This window comes from Rhea pennata, chromosome 19, assembly GCF_028389875.1.
Source record: "Rhea pennata isolate bPtePen1 chromosome 19, bPtePen1.pri, whole genome shotgun sequence".
In the NCBI taxonomy this organism is placed as follows: domain Eukaryota; kingdom Metazoa; phylum Chordata; class Aves; order Rheiformes; family Rheidae; genus Rhea; species Rhea pennata.
Window position 1 is genome coordinate 13411567 of NC_084681.1, and position 15497 is coordinate 13427063.

A 15497-nucleotide genomic window follows, 5' to 3' on the forward strand; every position below is an offset into this window, starting at 1 on the left:
CATTTATTCCTTACACTGTTGCTTATGTATGTTGCAGTCCATCTTTGTAACAGTTGCATGTACTAACTGTATAGCTTGTATAGAGCCGATATCTAGCCATCTCTTCCAATTGTTAGCTGAGATAAATTTCAGTCTTTTTTTGAGGGGAGGGATTGTACAGGTTTTCATACAAGTGAGGTTCAAAACAAAAATATTTAGTCATTTATATATTTCTTTAAAACTGAAGCATGATCTGTGGCCTCAGGCTACAGTGATGTTATATTGTTAATTGCTGTGTGAGGCAGCAGAAAGCAAAATAGTAAGATTTATAATGTATTTTGCATAGCATTCAATGTGTTTTCTGGGTAAAGAAAAAGCTTGAGAATCCCATATAGATTTATAGCACATAAGCTGCTTCCTAGGAGACACTAGTTTATGTGTGGCTAGATGGTCTTCAGAAAAGATTCAAGATAGGAGCCCATTAATGCAGGAAAATAAATAGATAACTCTGGGTTAAGCCTAATATTTTAAAGTAAATAGCTCATTTAAGCTTGATGCCTTGAATTCTCCTGACCGGATAAACAACTGTGTGCAAGCCCTGTACTTAGTCTCCAGACACACATTTCCTTTAATTGGAAAATAAATAGTGTGTGGCAGAAAAATAGTTGACTTATGTTTTGGCCACCCACATGGTGCATAGTCTGGCAGCAAAATCACCCATTCAAGTCCGACCTGTTCTGTGACATTGTAGATATCAGATTTAAGCTGGCTGAGTCTGTTGAAGATTATACATGCAAATACCTGAGCAGTAACTCAAAAACTGGTCAAGAGTCAGATCCACCTCCCAAGAGGATTTTGTCATGGACTTACCAGTCGATCTTGAGGCGTTTTTGCACACTGCTGCTGCTCCCAGCAACTTCATGGGCTGGTTAATTTGAGGTCGGGCGGTTTGTATGTCGAAGACGCTAGGTGTAATTTCCTACGCATAATGGCATGAGTTATGGTGTAGGACACGAGAAGGTAACATGATTACTGCTAACCCAACGCTGCGGGACTGCTACTGGGGCCTCCAACACCATTCGCGTTGAGAAGAAATCCATAATCAAGGTCTGATGTCAGCTTAATTACAACATGCTGAAGTTGAAGGTGAACAGAGTGTGATGGTTTCCAGCATGGACCATACAGCTGGACCATCCATTCCTAGCATTGAAGTGTAGCTGGAATTTCCCTTCACCTTATGTGAAAAGTTAAAAAAAACAAAACAAAACAAAACAAAAAACTACTCCAGGTATGAGCAGCTGAAAAAATAGCATGAATTACTGGAAGAAAAGTCAATGTTTTGGACTTTTTTATTGCCCAGACTCTTTTCTGTTGCCAGTAAAGAGCTGCTTTTAGAGCTGCTGAATTTTGTTTTATACTTATCCCAGCTTCTAGGACAGTGAGACGTTAGTGGCCGAGCTGAAGTCTTGCAGGACATTGGCAAATTTTAAAGGTGGTTAACACAGAATGAGAAGTATAACTAAAGCAGCTAAGCAGCGTGTCCTTCCACAGCAGCTTTCGCTTGCTGGCCTTCATATATATATGTATATGTATGTGTGTATATATATATATATCATATATATGTATGTATGTATATGAACATATATGTGTGCATAAAGACATAGAAGTAAGATGAGTACAGGAAATTCTGAACTGTAGTCTGATGTGCTCAGCGCTTGCTCCAGTGGAAATGGAGAATGCTTCACTGGCTAGTGGGAACATCTCCAAAGTATTTTTGATCTAGAGATGTCTTTTATATTGCAAGGGAATGAAGCTCAATCTGGCCATTGCCTGAAACCATAGGGAACTTGGTTCTGCTGTCTTCGGCTTTGGGCTGTGAAGATGGCACCGTGTTTGAGAACAAAGTACCAAAAAAGAACTCACAAGTTCTCTGGTGAGACACCAACCTGCTCGTGTCATTGGCCTCCTCAGCTCGGAGTGAGGTCACTTTAGGTAAAAGAAAATCATCGTCTTAATCAAAGGAGGGAAAAGTGAGAGCAATGTTTGTACATCCAGAAAATAAGCCAGGCTTTTGCAGCCTTATGTAACTTAAGAAATTAATAAACAGCTGTCTGGCTTTTCAGATTTTCTCAATATTAAGTGTTTTAATCAATTTTTAATGCAATAATTGAAAGAGAGGAAAGCTGCTTTCCAGCCTTCCCCAGAATGATTGATTTCTGCCAGACTTTAACTACCTTAACTGTTCTGCTTCAGTGCAAGAGTTCTGTGGGGATAACATGAATAGAGCGAATGGAAATCAGGGGAAAACATACCTAAATTTATTTTTAAAGGTCTTCTGAAATGTTAGTGGCAACCTAATGGTTCAAAAATAAAGCCACCATATATTTTGGATTACAGTCATATTTATGAGGAATGCAAATAAACATCTCAGATATTTGGCAGCTGGGGCTTTAAGTAAAGCTTGCATATCTACAATAAGAATAAGCAAAAAAAAATGTGTTTAAGCAAAAAAAATGTGTTTAAACATCACATCTGCAGAGCTTTTCAGTTAAACTCCAAAAGTGTGCATGCCGTTACGGATGTTTACAAATACGTAGCGCTCATTCAAATTTATTGAATTCTACTGCTCCAGAGGTGAAAATGGGAATTCCCAAATTTGGCCTGATGAGATCTAGGTGTGAGGCTGGTGTTACTGGAGCGTCTTTAGCAATGTTGCAGTATTGCTGTACTGAGGTATTTGCTGGTATATGATATGCTCGGGGTGGGCAGAAAGAGGAGGGTTTGTATCACCAAATCTTGGGTATGAAACCGAACAGTCACAGTCACGTGGCTGGTCTCCACAGGCTGTTTTTAATGTACCCATCATCTCACTGAGGATGAAGTCAAAGGTCTCATAGGTGTCTTCTCTTCCACCATCAGTAACCTTAGATCACCGTAGTATGCTCATGGCCAACTACAGAAATTGCGCATCTCATTAAGATTTACACAGAAAGGATTTAATGTATTTTTAAGCTCCATAGGGGGACCCAGTTGCGTTGCCCTGGTTCTGTGTTCATGCCTGTAAGATTATTTACAGAAATACAATGCAGGTGGAGGATCTGCTGGTAGCAAGGAATGGTACAGAAGTGTTCTGCTTTTGTTTTGCCAGGTAACTGCATTTTGTGATGTTGATGAAAAGAAAATAATGAAAGGATTTTACACTTACGAAGAATCTGAGGTTAGTTTTAACTACTGCTGCATTTGTTACTGTGATCTGAAACTGTTGTAGGATGCTCGAACCTCCTCAGATAGCCAACAAAAGAAAATACCACCGATTTTAAATACTGTATAGCAGCTAATGCCAGTAAGGAGGCCATGTCAGGATATCAGATAGCTGGGGACTCGGACTGGAACATGAACCGCGGAGCCAGAGTTTGTCCCAGCGCGGCTCAAGGTGGTGAGACCACCAGCTCAGCTGGGTAGCAAGAGAAAAGCTTGTCTTGAGTACTGCTCCTTCAGCATGAAGTGTTATTTTTTAGGAACAAAGAGAGATTCTCCTCTTCCATGGATGTGTCTTTAACCCCAAGATAAAGAACATTGTGGTTAGAGAAGGGCTTACGGAACCAAAAATGTTGCCCTAATGAAGAAAAAATAGAAGGAAGAAGGGGGAGTTTTGTGATGTGGTATTTTCAAAGCCAGTAAATTGTACTAATAAAAAGCACATCGGCAGCAAACCTTTCTGAAAGAGAGGTCGCTTCCAGGTCTAAGCAGAAAGACAAGAGCACATCTTACTGACTGGAGTCAGTCTAGAAAGACAAAAAATGTATATTCTGAAAGGATTCTGCTGATGGGGTCAAACTTGGCCTTCACTGACAGTTTTTCTTTTAAGTGGAAGTAGAATTTGGCTCATGTTGCACTAAAAGTTACATGTCTGGTTAAAAGAAAGCAAGTGTCAGCGATTAACTGTAACCTATCTGTATACTTATAATCGCACTGTATCTGAGTAAGACTTTAATTGATAGGTTCCTCTGGAGCCTAAAAATTGTAGGCAGCAGCATTTCATTCCCTGAAGAATGAAAGCTGATATTTAGGTGGCAATAAACAAACCATAGAGGCCAAAAGAAAAGAAAGGGAGGAAAAAAAACCCAGCTTTTTGCAGTATGAATTTCATGGGAGCAATTAGCTCAGGATGTGGAGTAGAGTTTCATCCAGCCTCAGTCCCTTCGAAGCCGGTGCAAAGCCAGTCCTCGGCCTGCCCAGGCTTTGGGGCAGTGCTGGAGGGTGCAGCTTGCCTGGAGGGCTCGTGGCAGTGCTGCTGCAGCCTCCTTTGCGCTGGCACTGCCATCTCATGGCTAAAGGATGCCCTGATTGAGTTAGCTGAGCTGGCAGAAAAGTAGCCCTCAAAATAACAAGTTTTCCACCAAGTTAGCTTGTGAATCCAGTTACCCGGAGGTTGCATGGTCCTCATATCTGCCCGCAGGAGGGCTGCACGGGGTATGCAGGCAGAGGAGCAGCCCCTGCTCAGATGCAGCTTGCGATTAGACTGGGGCACTTGCAAAATTGGGTCCTCTCCTGGGAAGCTAGTGAGTGCTCTCTGCTGCATGAAAGCACTTGGAAGTTGAGAATTTTTAGCTGGCACCTTGAGGACTCGCTACCTACCACCGCTGCGGTGGTGTTACTAGCGTAATTGGTACAGGACAGCTTAACCTTGCAATCGGATCAGGGAAAAGGGGGAGTTGCTTGGGGAGAGGGCTAGAAGCTGGGGACAGGATGAAGCAGGGCAGGAGAGGAGTGAATGCTCCTCCCGTGTGGTGCAGTGTGCAACTTCATCCAGAGAAACACCACTGCGTTGAAAGCTTACGGTAAGAAACTAACTGGCTGTTGAAAAGATGGGGAAAATTATGAGTATTTGAACAGAGGAGCTATTTAATATGAGATCTTAAAATCAGGGTTTTCCCACTTTATGTTTAATAGCTCCTTGAAGAAAGCTCACAAGTAACCCTGTATGCCCCTTTTAACCAAATTTCACTCTTATTTCCTGCAGGAGAGGCCCAAACCAAAAATTCCTATATGTCACTTCCGAGAGGCAACTCCACCTTTCATTATCTGCGTGAAGCTGGTGAGTACAGAGTTAGCGAGACATGCAAAATCAGTATTTGCTCCATGTGAATTTGTATTTACTGTAAATAGCTTTTCGCAGAAGCTTTTAATATGGAATGGCCTTCCTATCAAATTGATTGTGCAGAATATTTGAGAGATTTAAAACCATATTAAGAAATATAAGTGACATTAAGAATAGCAAAAGCTATAGCTTTTGGAGTTTGGATATGTTTTACCTTCTCATCCAGCAACATTATATGTACAAATGAGGCTATTCTTTGCCATATGTAGGGTTGGAATATTTTAGGAACATAAAAGGCTTCATTTTTTTAAACCAGACATTTTGCAGCTCTTCCGTCTTTGCCCGACTGCAGTGATTCTCATTTGACCAGGTTGAATTGACTTAGTGACATAACGCAGAGGTGATAACCAGCAGCTGTTATATTTGAAATAAAAAAGTGCAATGGAACTAGATGAAACACAAGCTTTAAAACACATAGCAAACACATAAACACTAAGTCTCTAAAAGTAACCAAAATCTGTAGCTGCATGTATGTTCTAAAGCTGCTTTATATCTGTTCCAAGATTGATTGGCTGAATCTCATCTCACACAGTCCCTTCTTAAAACTTCGCACTCCCAACTTTACGATCAACTCTGAGATTGTAACTTAGAGCTGTGAAGCCAGTCTGAAAGTACCGTAGGGCATTACCACATAGTGTTGTTCAATAAACTGTTGGATAAGCTTGGAATATTACAACTAATTTAATTTTTCATACTCCATGTAATGGTGGGTGGAAGTCCCTCGACAAAACAGCTGTGCAACCTGTTATAAAAGCACATGAAATTTCTGAAGCCCTTACAGTGAGACTATTACGCAGCATCTTATCTGAAAACCTGTGATTTCAGGTTTTTCCATGGAGTGTATTCCACTTGCTGATCACATAACACAGCAGACCATATCTTTTAAGGAAAAGGCTCTAGTTTTTGGATACACAGTATGACCTACTTGAATTAGTTGCAGACTTTGTGAAATTGCTTCTAAAACCTGTCTGTGAAGCAGCTCGCTTTTTAGGAGAACTCAAGAATGCCAGTAGCCGTTTGTGTCATGCCACATCTCTCGAAGCTGTAGGCAGGTGATGCCTTTGCCTTCTCACTTTGTGATTCAATTAATTCAATTGTATAGTTGGCTGCTGTTGTTGCTCTAAGAATTGATAGCAAAAATAGCCTAGTGCAGTAAGAAAAAAAACAATGCCCTTGGCTTTCCAGCACTATTACAGACTGGGAAAGCAAAATAGTGGCTGGATGGACAAAGACGCTACTGAGAACAAACTTGCGTAATATCCCAGTCCATTTTGGAGCTTGTCTTTCTGCAGATTTTAAATATATTTAATAACCTGAACCTCACAAGATAACTCTTGTGCAATTATTTTAATGTTACGGACACAGAGGATGATGTTGTTGGAAGGACGAAGAAATCTATAACAAAACAAAGAACTGGAATCAAATTGTTGTTAGTTATGCCTGAACACCCTCTTACTAATCATGGAAAAAATAAGAAAGAACTGGAAACACAGATACTGTATCTGTACGAAAATGTAGGAAGTGTTTAAAACCCAGTAGAGAGCGAGAAGGGATCAGATCTGCTGAATCCCTCTCCAGAACTGGTCTGCCGGACCCTTTTTTCTTCCCTATCACTACGTTTTGCAGCTGATCGTCAGGGAGAGCTTTTCGCAACCTCTTTGAGCCACGGCCACCCTCGCTGTGTTTTATTACTGTTTGTTAGAAGCCTTGGTGGAGGCTGTCAGAAGCTGTGAAATTCATTTCTTTTTACTTGCAGGGTGGTGGCTGGACTGAAATAGCCACACTTCTCACTAGCAATTTTGTCATGGAAAGTGGTCTTCTACCAAAACAAAACAAACTCGTCTAAGTGTCTGTGGTTTGAAATGTTCAGGTATCCTGTCTGCAGCGGATCTCTAACTTTAGGCCTGGCTGCTAAAGGAAATGGTTTCTAAATGGACTGAGAAGAGCAGAGAGTTGAACTTGCAGTCATCTGTGCTGATGCTGTGCAGGCCAAGTGTAACGCCGGGGTTAGGCTTGGCTGTGTTTATAGACTGTTTGGCTTTGCCTTGCTTTCTGTGCAGGCCACATTGGAAAGAAGAGCTGAATAGCAAAACTTCCCAGCTTTTATTTAATCACCTTTCCCCTCCCAACACACTTTGTAAGTAGGAGCATAAGAAAAGGTAGGATAAGAGGATAAATATATATATTTTTTATTTAATTCAGTTGTAATATCTGTATGATGTCCTCTTTTGTGATAGCTCTTTCCTTGTCTGTGATGCTGTTCACCTAGATTTATCAAATGAAACCGCAAAAAATGTTGCTGTTATGAGTCCAAGTCCATGTTACTGCATCTGAGACAGGAAATTCTTCTGGAGGCAGAAAAAAAATGGACATTATCCTTGTGCATGCCATGTGCAGGTGGAGAAAAAAATTCCTATGTTTGAGAGGCTACAAGTGACTTGCCTTTTCAAACTATTAAGGGCAAGTTATTTTTACCCATTTTACCCAAGTTGCTGTTTCCAGTCATGGAGCCACAAGCAAAGAGAAAGGAAACCCTAAGTGTCAGGACAGCGTTTCTTGTGCAGTTAGTTACCAGTGCAACAAATACGACCCTGCTGAATGTGCCCCCTTGGATCTGGTTACATGTTATGTGAAGTTGTGGTGAGGCAGAATTAGCTGCAGAGCTGCTTAGCTAATTTCTTAAACAAAAGTCATTAGCAAGTTCCTAAACACCCTGGACAGCCAAATCCAACATCATCATACTAATATAACTTCAACGACATCCTTCATTGGTCTGATATGCATTTTAAGCCTCTTAAGCATAGCTAATCTTCAAAAATACAGATTAAAAACTGCATGCATTTATTAAAGGGATTGTTTGCAAGCTTTTTCCCATGCATTGTCTTCCTTTCTGGCTTTGGAATTACTTTGTCACCGTATTAAAAAAAAAATGTTTAAAAAAAAAAAAAAGTTATCCTATTTGGTCTTTGCTCAGCTTGTAAGCAGCTTTTTTTTTTTTTTTTTTTTTTTTTTTTTTTTAAAAAAGGGCCATAGCTGAACTTCTGCTGTGAGGAAGGAGCATGAGTGCGCGCGTGTGCATGTGTTACAGTTTTTACTGAGAGACTAAAATCGTGGCTTTAGCTTATCGAAACTGTCTTGCAGCCTACAGGCTCACGTCGTCTAAGGGGGCTGCAGTGTGCATTTTCCTCTCGTTTTATTGGGGCAAAAGCAAACGACTTACTTACTTACTTAGAAATCACTTCTTGTGCCCTGTCTTGGCACAGATTGCAAGCGCTTGAAATGAAAGGGATTTTCTACGTTCTGTCTCAGTAATTAAACTGGTTTGATTGTACAAAGGTCAGTAAATCTACTGTTAGCCCACTTGTTGTAAAGTGCTGCCTTGTTCTGTCACCTCGCTCGTCTGTTCTGGGAATGAAAGATTTGTTTTTAACTAGCCAGCGTAATTCAGCCTCTGGGCTCTCTGTTTGTTTTGGTTTGGTTCTTAACCCCTCTTTAGAGCTACGCGCTCAGTAGTGGCGATGCGCTCGGCCTGTACGGTGGAGCAGACTGCCCTGCCGAGGTGAGCGGCAAGTTTTGTGGATGGAGCAATGAGTTTGTGATCTTAACCGAATTGCAAAATCAGGACCCACTTCTTCAAAGTACTAAATACTGTCAAGTATCCTTGAATTCAAGAAGTCTTCTTTTAAAAAAAAAAAAAAAACAAACCCACAGCATCTTTCACAATTGGCGGCCTGATCACTCACATAAGCGGGGGCTTTGCTTATCTTTGGTAATCAGTCATCTACATTTGAGTGCCATGGGAGCTTTCCTGCCCTTTTCCAAATTATTCGTTGGTTATTATTGTATTGGCCTCAGGATCAGTAAATATCAGAGCTCAAATACTAATCCTAGGCCTCATAGTGATGCTTTTTGTTGGCGTTCTGGATCTGGCTGTTGTCATGGGGTTTGTTTGTTTTTTGGGGAGTTTTTTGGCCTTGCCAGGGAAGACGGAAGAACATAGGTGAGAGTGGCACAGGAGAAAGGGATTAGCCTGTGGTCTCGAGGCAATGGCTGTGGTCAACAGTTCCTTTCGCATATAAATTCAAGCAGGAGAAAAAAGAGGCAGCTTGGGGCGGGGGGCGGTGACAGGCTGGTTTGTTCTGCAATTTGAGTAACTTGTTTTCTGAGAGCCACTGCTTCGTGAGCGGAGAGTAATGAAGCTGCGTTTCCCCCCATGCAGTGGAGATCCGGATCGTGGGTCTGATCCTGCTGCTGCATCCAAACACAGCACAGGACAAGTACTGAGGTGGCCTTGTTCTCTGCCAGGAAACACCCAAATACTGCGAGCACGGTTACAAGCAGTTCAGGTTATGGGATGAGCGGGATGCGCACAGTCCTCCGTGTGAGACACGAACCTGAGTTTGTGCACTCTGGTTTATTAAAGATCCCATAGAACTTTCTTAATCCAGTTATTCCAGCCAAAACGTAACACTCCACCTTCTTTAATTCCACAGCTTTCGTGTGGCTCTGTTTTTGCCATGTCTTGTCCCAAATATTTACAGGACTGTTGTGCATTGCTAAAACTTCAATGCAGCTGCCCAGTTCCAACCAAAAGAGCACTCGGGCATCTTTTTCTTTCACTCATCTCTTCTAGCATTGCGAGGGTTAATTGAAGATCAGTAGAATTAAAGAGTCCAGGCAGAACAAAGTAGAAATGCTCCGAAATGCTGAAGTTGGCATGTTTTCTTAATGACATCACGGGTGTGTCACTGCCTTCAAAGATTGCTTGTGTCGCGGACCTGCCACGGTCCCGTCACGACAACGTAAATAAGGCTGGAAAGGAAACGCCTTTAATGCGGCATGATACGCTGGTGGCTTGATGAAGGGTCTGTTTCCTCAGCCAAGCTGATCGTTGCACAGAATCCACAGAAATTGCTATTTTCCTAAAAGCCCAGGTGTGCGCTTGAGAAAACGACCCACCCCGCTGCTGCGTACTGGCGTATTTGCAGCGCTGCTCTCAGGAGATGGCTGCAGCACCGCCGCAGGCGGCCTTCAGTCCAAAAGCCTGAAAAGGGGCCGCGGTCGAGGGCCAGCAGAGCAGTTTTACCAGCATGATGAGCCAGACACTGAGAAAACAAGACTTAGGAGCTCAGAAAAATAAATTATGGTGCGATTTTTCAGAGTTTTCTGAACTAATTTGAAATGAACTTGCTAAACATTTTAATTTGAAAAGTAATTTCTCAAAATACACTTGAATTTTGGATGGAAATATTGCTGAGCTTTCTTTTATTTACATTTAGCGCTGCAAATAGGACTTTTTTTTGTGAAGAGGCAAATTAGTGGAACCTGCTAATGACCTGAAAGGAGTTTGTCTGCTTGATCTAATGCTCTTCTCTCTCTCCAATACCCCCCCCCCCCATAGGATTTGACAGGTGGAGCATTTGAAGAAAACTTAAAAACTCTGAACTTGAAGGAAGGGCTGGATTATTACCACTTCAGCTAGAAACTGAGGTAGGGCAATGACCATGAAGCTACATGTTACCGTGTGTCTGTGTGTCTGTGTCAGATGACCAAAGTATTCAGAGGTTTGGACATCTTTTAGTAATTTGTGCTTCACTAAATTAATCTTTGTTCTGATTAACCCCTTTCTAAAAGGGAGGACTTGTTACACCACTGCTAATGATATTTGCCCTCAGTAACATTACGTGACTCGTTTACTAAATTCAACTCAGTTTGTTTGTTAGGTTGTATTTCTGATTTACATAACTACCAAATATAGTCCTTCAGATCCAGGAGGCCTGTTACTACCAGGAAGCATTAAAAACACATCAAGCAAGGCCTGAAGCCAGTGGAAGTGTAAAGAGATGTGACCCGAGTGCTATTTTTCCCTTTATGTGCATAATTTTACACTGATCTACACTGAATTTCATTTCCCAGGCCAGGCTGCAAGACAAGAAAGGTTGAATAATGTAAGTTAGTTAAGTGTATAGTCTCTTGAAAAGAAAAAAGAATCTCAGCAGTAGGACAGGTTATAGTTTTGGAAATGAACATCTACATTAGAAGGCTGTAGGTGACCCTGCTTGAGCAGGTGGGTTGGACTAGATGATCTCCAGAGGTCCCTTCCAACCTTACCGATTCTGTAATCCTGTGATTGTGTGAAGACAACTGCAGGCTGTAGCATTCAGCAGCCCAGCTGCCTCACAGAAACTGGTTCATTTATAGCTCTTCCATCTGATTTTTCCCTTTCTTTCAAATGTACGTATACACAACTGTATGTATACGTATGTACAACTGCTGTTCTTTATGGAATGCTTGGAGAGTGAGATTAAATTAAACCATCAAGTAACAAGGTATAATTACAGTATCGTCTCACCTGCACGTTTGTCCTAAGCTATGAGCACTACAGCTATAGCCATTTTCTTTTATACTCCAAAAGGAATGACCTAAATTCCTAGCAGTTGCTTAAAGAGCTGCTTCATCACCCCTGTAGTCTTCAAAGGGGGAAAAAATGAAGCTTGAGTCTCTAAAGCTAGTTTACCACACAGACATTTGCTTAAATGGGTTGCATAAAGAGCTATTATGAGAGGCTTTGACTTCTGATGAATTGAAGCCTGGATATTTTTATCTGACCTAAGAATGACAGATTTAGGCAGAGAGATGCTTCATCTTCAGGAAGATTTCATAATCACTAAGTGTTGCCACTTTTACCTCTGGAAAAAATGATTCTTTTAAGAGGATAAGGAAGCATGTCAGGTTTAATACTTTATGTGTATACAGCAATGGTGCTACATTTAGGCACGCGCAGGTTGAATGGCTCCATTCAGAGCTGTAGAAGTGAAAATCATTGACATCAAAAAAGCAGGTCAGTTGTGCCAGAAGTATGAAGACAAACTGCCATCTTGTGGCTACAGATAACGAATTTAAAAACAAAAACATAATGAATCTTTGTTGCCTTCCTTTGGCCTATCTGCACAACATTCTAAAACATATTTTCTGCCTCCTTTTTTGTTGAACAGTGCATATCGCAGCTCCTGCTGACAATCCAGTTTGTCAAGATGCCGCTGCGCAAACTCTTTCAGTTCTTGATGGCACCTGAACCAAGAGCTTCCGTGCACAAAGCAACAGCCAGTCCCAGCAACTTTATTACGCTGAACTCTACAAAAGAGAAAGAAAAAAAGAAGTGGTCACGGGGAGTAGAGAATATCACTATTTAACAATATTACAATCATGTAATAAAATGAACTGAATGGAGATGAAAATGTAAAAATATGAAGTTATGTTTACAGTCTTTATGACCCCTCCCCTTTGTTTTTCCTACTCTTGAATAAATTCTATTTGTGCAAGTTTTTTAAAGGAATTTTGTAAGTGTTGATTTCAGCCGAAACGAATGTTATTTACCTTTTCATAATGTTAGGCTTGGCCCTCTCTAAACTGTTGTTTCTCCTCTGTTCTCAGGCTATGTGAGCTCGTGAAAAAAAGTAGAGTGCTGTGCACTCTTGTATGAGCCCGAAGTGGCTGCTACTAGGGGTGTCTGCTGCTGGCTCAGCCAGCCATGAAAAAAAGTCCTTCAAGTTTAGTGAGTATCACTCGCCAGAGTGAACTCCAGCAGGTCTCAGGGCAGGTGAAGGCTTACTCTCTCCTTAAATATTTTAGTTACTATTTGCTTATGCTGAGAGAGGAGGAGAAGGTCAAGTACCAACTTCGGCCACATAAGTTCTCAGATTTCACACTGTATTATTTGTAACAACTCCATCTGAAATACCTGTACGTCTATTAGGGTATATTATATACACACACCCTAATATATATAACTTTTCTAATTTTCTTTTCTTGTCAGTCTTTTCTCAGCCTCTATTTCAGCATTAAGGCGAAAGGAGTTTTTGAGATCAGTGAGTTGTTAATCTTGTAACATCTTCATTTTGAACATCACATTTCTATTTATTAGTTGTCTAAAAAAAACTAGCCGTAAAATTAAGTTTTATTAATTTGAATAGGAATGCTTAGGTCAATTTTTACTCTAAATGAGAATGCTTTGTATGGGTGAGAGGTTAAGATCCGTATTTTTTAGAATTACAAAAGTGTTGGTCATAGGGTTTTTTTTTAATTGAACTAAAACCAGAAAACTGGAAAGGACCCTGTAAGAATTGGGAAGACAGGTAAAGAAACTGCTATGAGGACAACAGATTGTCTTTGATGATTATTCAGTGATTCCTTAAATACTATATTTTTTTTATAGCCATGACAACTCAAAACATAGGATTTACTTACATTAGGAAACATCTTTAGTGTAAAGGATTATCAGAATATTAATATAAAAGAGGAAGAACTGGCCAACCTTAGAGACTGATGTGATGTAATACCAAAGAGAGCTAGTTCATACGTACTAAGTGCTCAAGAGATGAATGGGGCAAAATCTATTTATTTTCCTTCAGTGTTATTTATCTTGCTTACTGAGCATTCCCATCTTTGAATAGAGGGGAAGGGAACCTCTCACAGACTGAGGAATTCTTACCAAAGCAGAAAATTCTGTGTATTTTTAAAGAAAAAATAATATAGATGATGGGCAATTCTTAAATACTTGCATTAAAAGAAAAAAAGGATCAATTTATGGATATATTGCCTTTCTTCTCAAGTGTAGTAGCTTTTAGAATATATTTTTGCTCTTAGGTAGTGTTAGGTGGTGTCTGCTCAAAAAGGCAGACAAATGGTTATTGAAACATCTGTGTTATATTATTTGATTCTTGCATTTTGTCTGAGTAAGATGTCACACCACAAGTCTGGAATGTTTTCAAGAAAAAAGACTGGAAAGGCTTAAGAGCATAGTCTTCAGCAATTCCATATATCCTGTAGTTAGCTTTGTGGACATTTCTCTAGGTACACATTTATATTTTCATGAACCAGTGAAGAACAGCATCTGTTGTGCAGAAGTATATAGTGCATTTGGTGGAACAACTGAGCATTACAATGTTTCTTTAAAAAATTCAGGAGCACAATCCCATAGTTTACCTTGGATACTAGTTGTGGTCTGGGCACTTTCAGGAGATCACAGAGACAGTTGCGTTTCTCTCTTACTAGCATTAATTCAGCTTCCCTGCACGAGGAGGTATTTTCCAGTTAATTCAAAAATAACAACTTGAAGTTGGCCACATACATACAAAGGTATGTGTCTATACTTCCATGTACATTTCAAACCATTAAAGTTTTTGTTGTGACAAATTTTAAGAATATCGTAACATTTTTGCAACATGTTAAACCAGATAAACCATGAATACACAGCAGGTCTCCCAGAAGTGACAGTGACTAATAAAATAACACTATATTTTTAGATCTTTGTATTCTAAAAACTGACACATTTTCATACATACCTTTTGAGTAGAAGTTTACTAATTTACTCTTTGAACTTACAGCTCCTTTTTTGCTTTAGAAAAGATCACATCAAGAACTTAAATGTCAGTAGATCTGGAGAACATTCTACTATCTAGAGAAGCTTTATGCTGAATTTTTTTAAAAAAAAATCCAGACTTAAATCTTATGAGTCTTTTTGAAAGCTGCTGAAATAGCGTTATGTTGTTGAGATAACTTCCTCAACAACTGTCAATGACAGTTGGATACAAAAAATTCAAAAAAGGCAAAAATCCAATCACAAGAGCATTCTTCCACATGCTGCAAATATCTACCACTAACTGAAATGCTGTGCTCTCTCCCACACTGCTAATTCAGTAATCTTGGGTTTGGAGGTTTGTTTTTTTTTTTTTTTCCAATAACAACTGTAAATAGGTTCTTGCACATAAACTGATTCCAAAACTACAGAGAAAAAGTATAAAGTGCAAGGTAATTACAAATAACCTTTCCTTTTTAAACACATGAGACAAATTGTCAGGTTTAATACTGGAAACTTTCCTTTGGCTAAACAAATGTTATTATTTATAGTGTAATTTGTTTACATTCTAAATTGCACAATCGTATGATAAACTCTCTGTAGTTCCAAAATGCAGAAGGTTTCAAATATGTGTATCCCAGTAATTGTCATCTGCCCCAAATATTTAAATTTCATTTGGCTTCCTGATGGTAATGCTTATTTTAATTCAGAATGTACTATGATTGTTGTAGCACTGAGCGCGCTTGGGAATTGTAAGAGGCTCTCTCTCATACTCAGCAATGACTTCAAAAAATCTTCTTTTGTAAACGGTTGAAGTCTCCCAAGATAAAACAATTAAGCTTTAAGTAAACTGGCCCTTATCTTTAATCTCAGCGCACTGGACACGCTGCAACTGGCAACTTAGAGCAAGCCCTGGATGAAGAGGGAATGAAACAGGCAGCTAATCACAGCTTTAAAAGGACAAGGTGAAAACATAGTATTTATATTATTTTTCTATAG

General features: G+C 40.0%; 2 protein-coding genes across 6 annotated transcripts in view; one reads left to right on the plus strand and one right to left on the minus strand.

Moving 5' to 3' along the window:
• The window catches only part of B3GNTL1 (UDP-GlcNAc:betaGal beta-1,3-N-acetylglucosaminyltransferase like 1), a 129883-nt gene extending 117411 nt beyond the window's left edge, over positions 1-12472 (plus strand). For 3 of the 4 annotated variants that reach the window (XM_062592074.1, XM_062592072.1, XM_062592075.1), the window contains 4 exons: positions 3128-3196; positions 5003-5077; positions 10542-10630; positions 12136-12472. In XM_062592074.1, the coding sequence (XP_062448058.1) occupies positions 3128-3196; positions 5003-5077; positions 10542-10622 (225 nt within the window). In that variant the 3' untranslated portion in view covers positions 10623-10630; positions 12136-12472. The remainder of the gene's footprint in view (positions 1-3127; positions 3197-5002; positions 5078-10541; positions 10631-12135) is intronic. The other variant, XM_062592071.1, reaches the window with a different exon arrangement.
• The window catches only part of TBCD (tubulin folding cofactor D), a 129655-nt gene continuing 126014 nt past the window's right edge, over positions 11857-15497 (minus strand). For both annotated transcript variants that reach the window (XM_062592070.1, XM_062592069.1), the window contains 2 exons: positions 14126-14210; positions 11857-12274 (listed from right to left, as the gene is read on the minus strand). In XM_062592070.1, the coding sequence (XP_062448054.1) occupies positions 12263-12274; positions 14126-14210 (97 nt within the window). In that variant the 3' untranslated portion in view covers positions 11857-12262. The remainder of the gene's footprint in view (positions 12275-14125; positions 14211-15497) is intronic.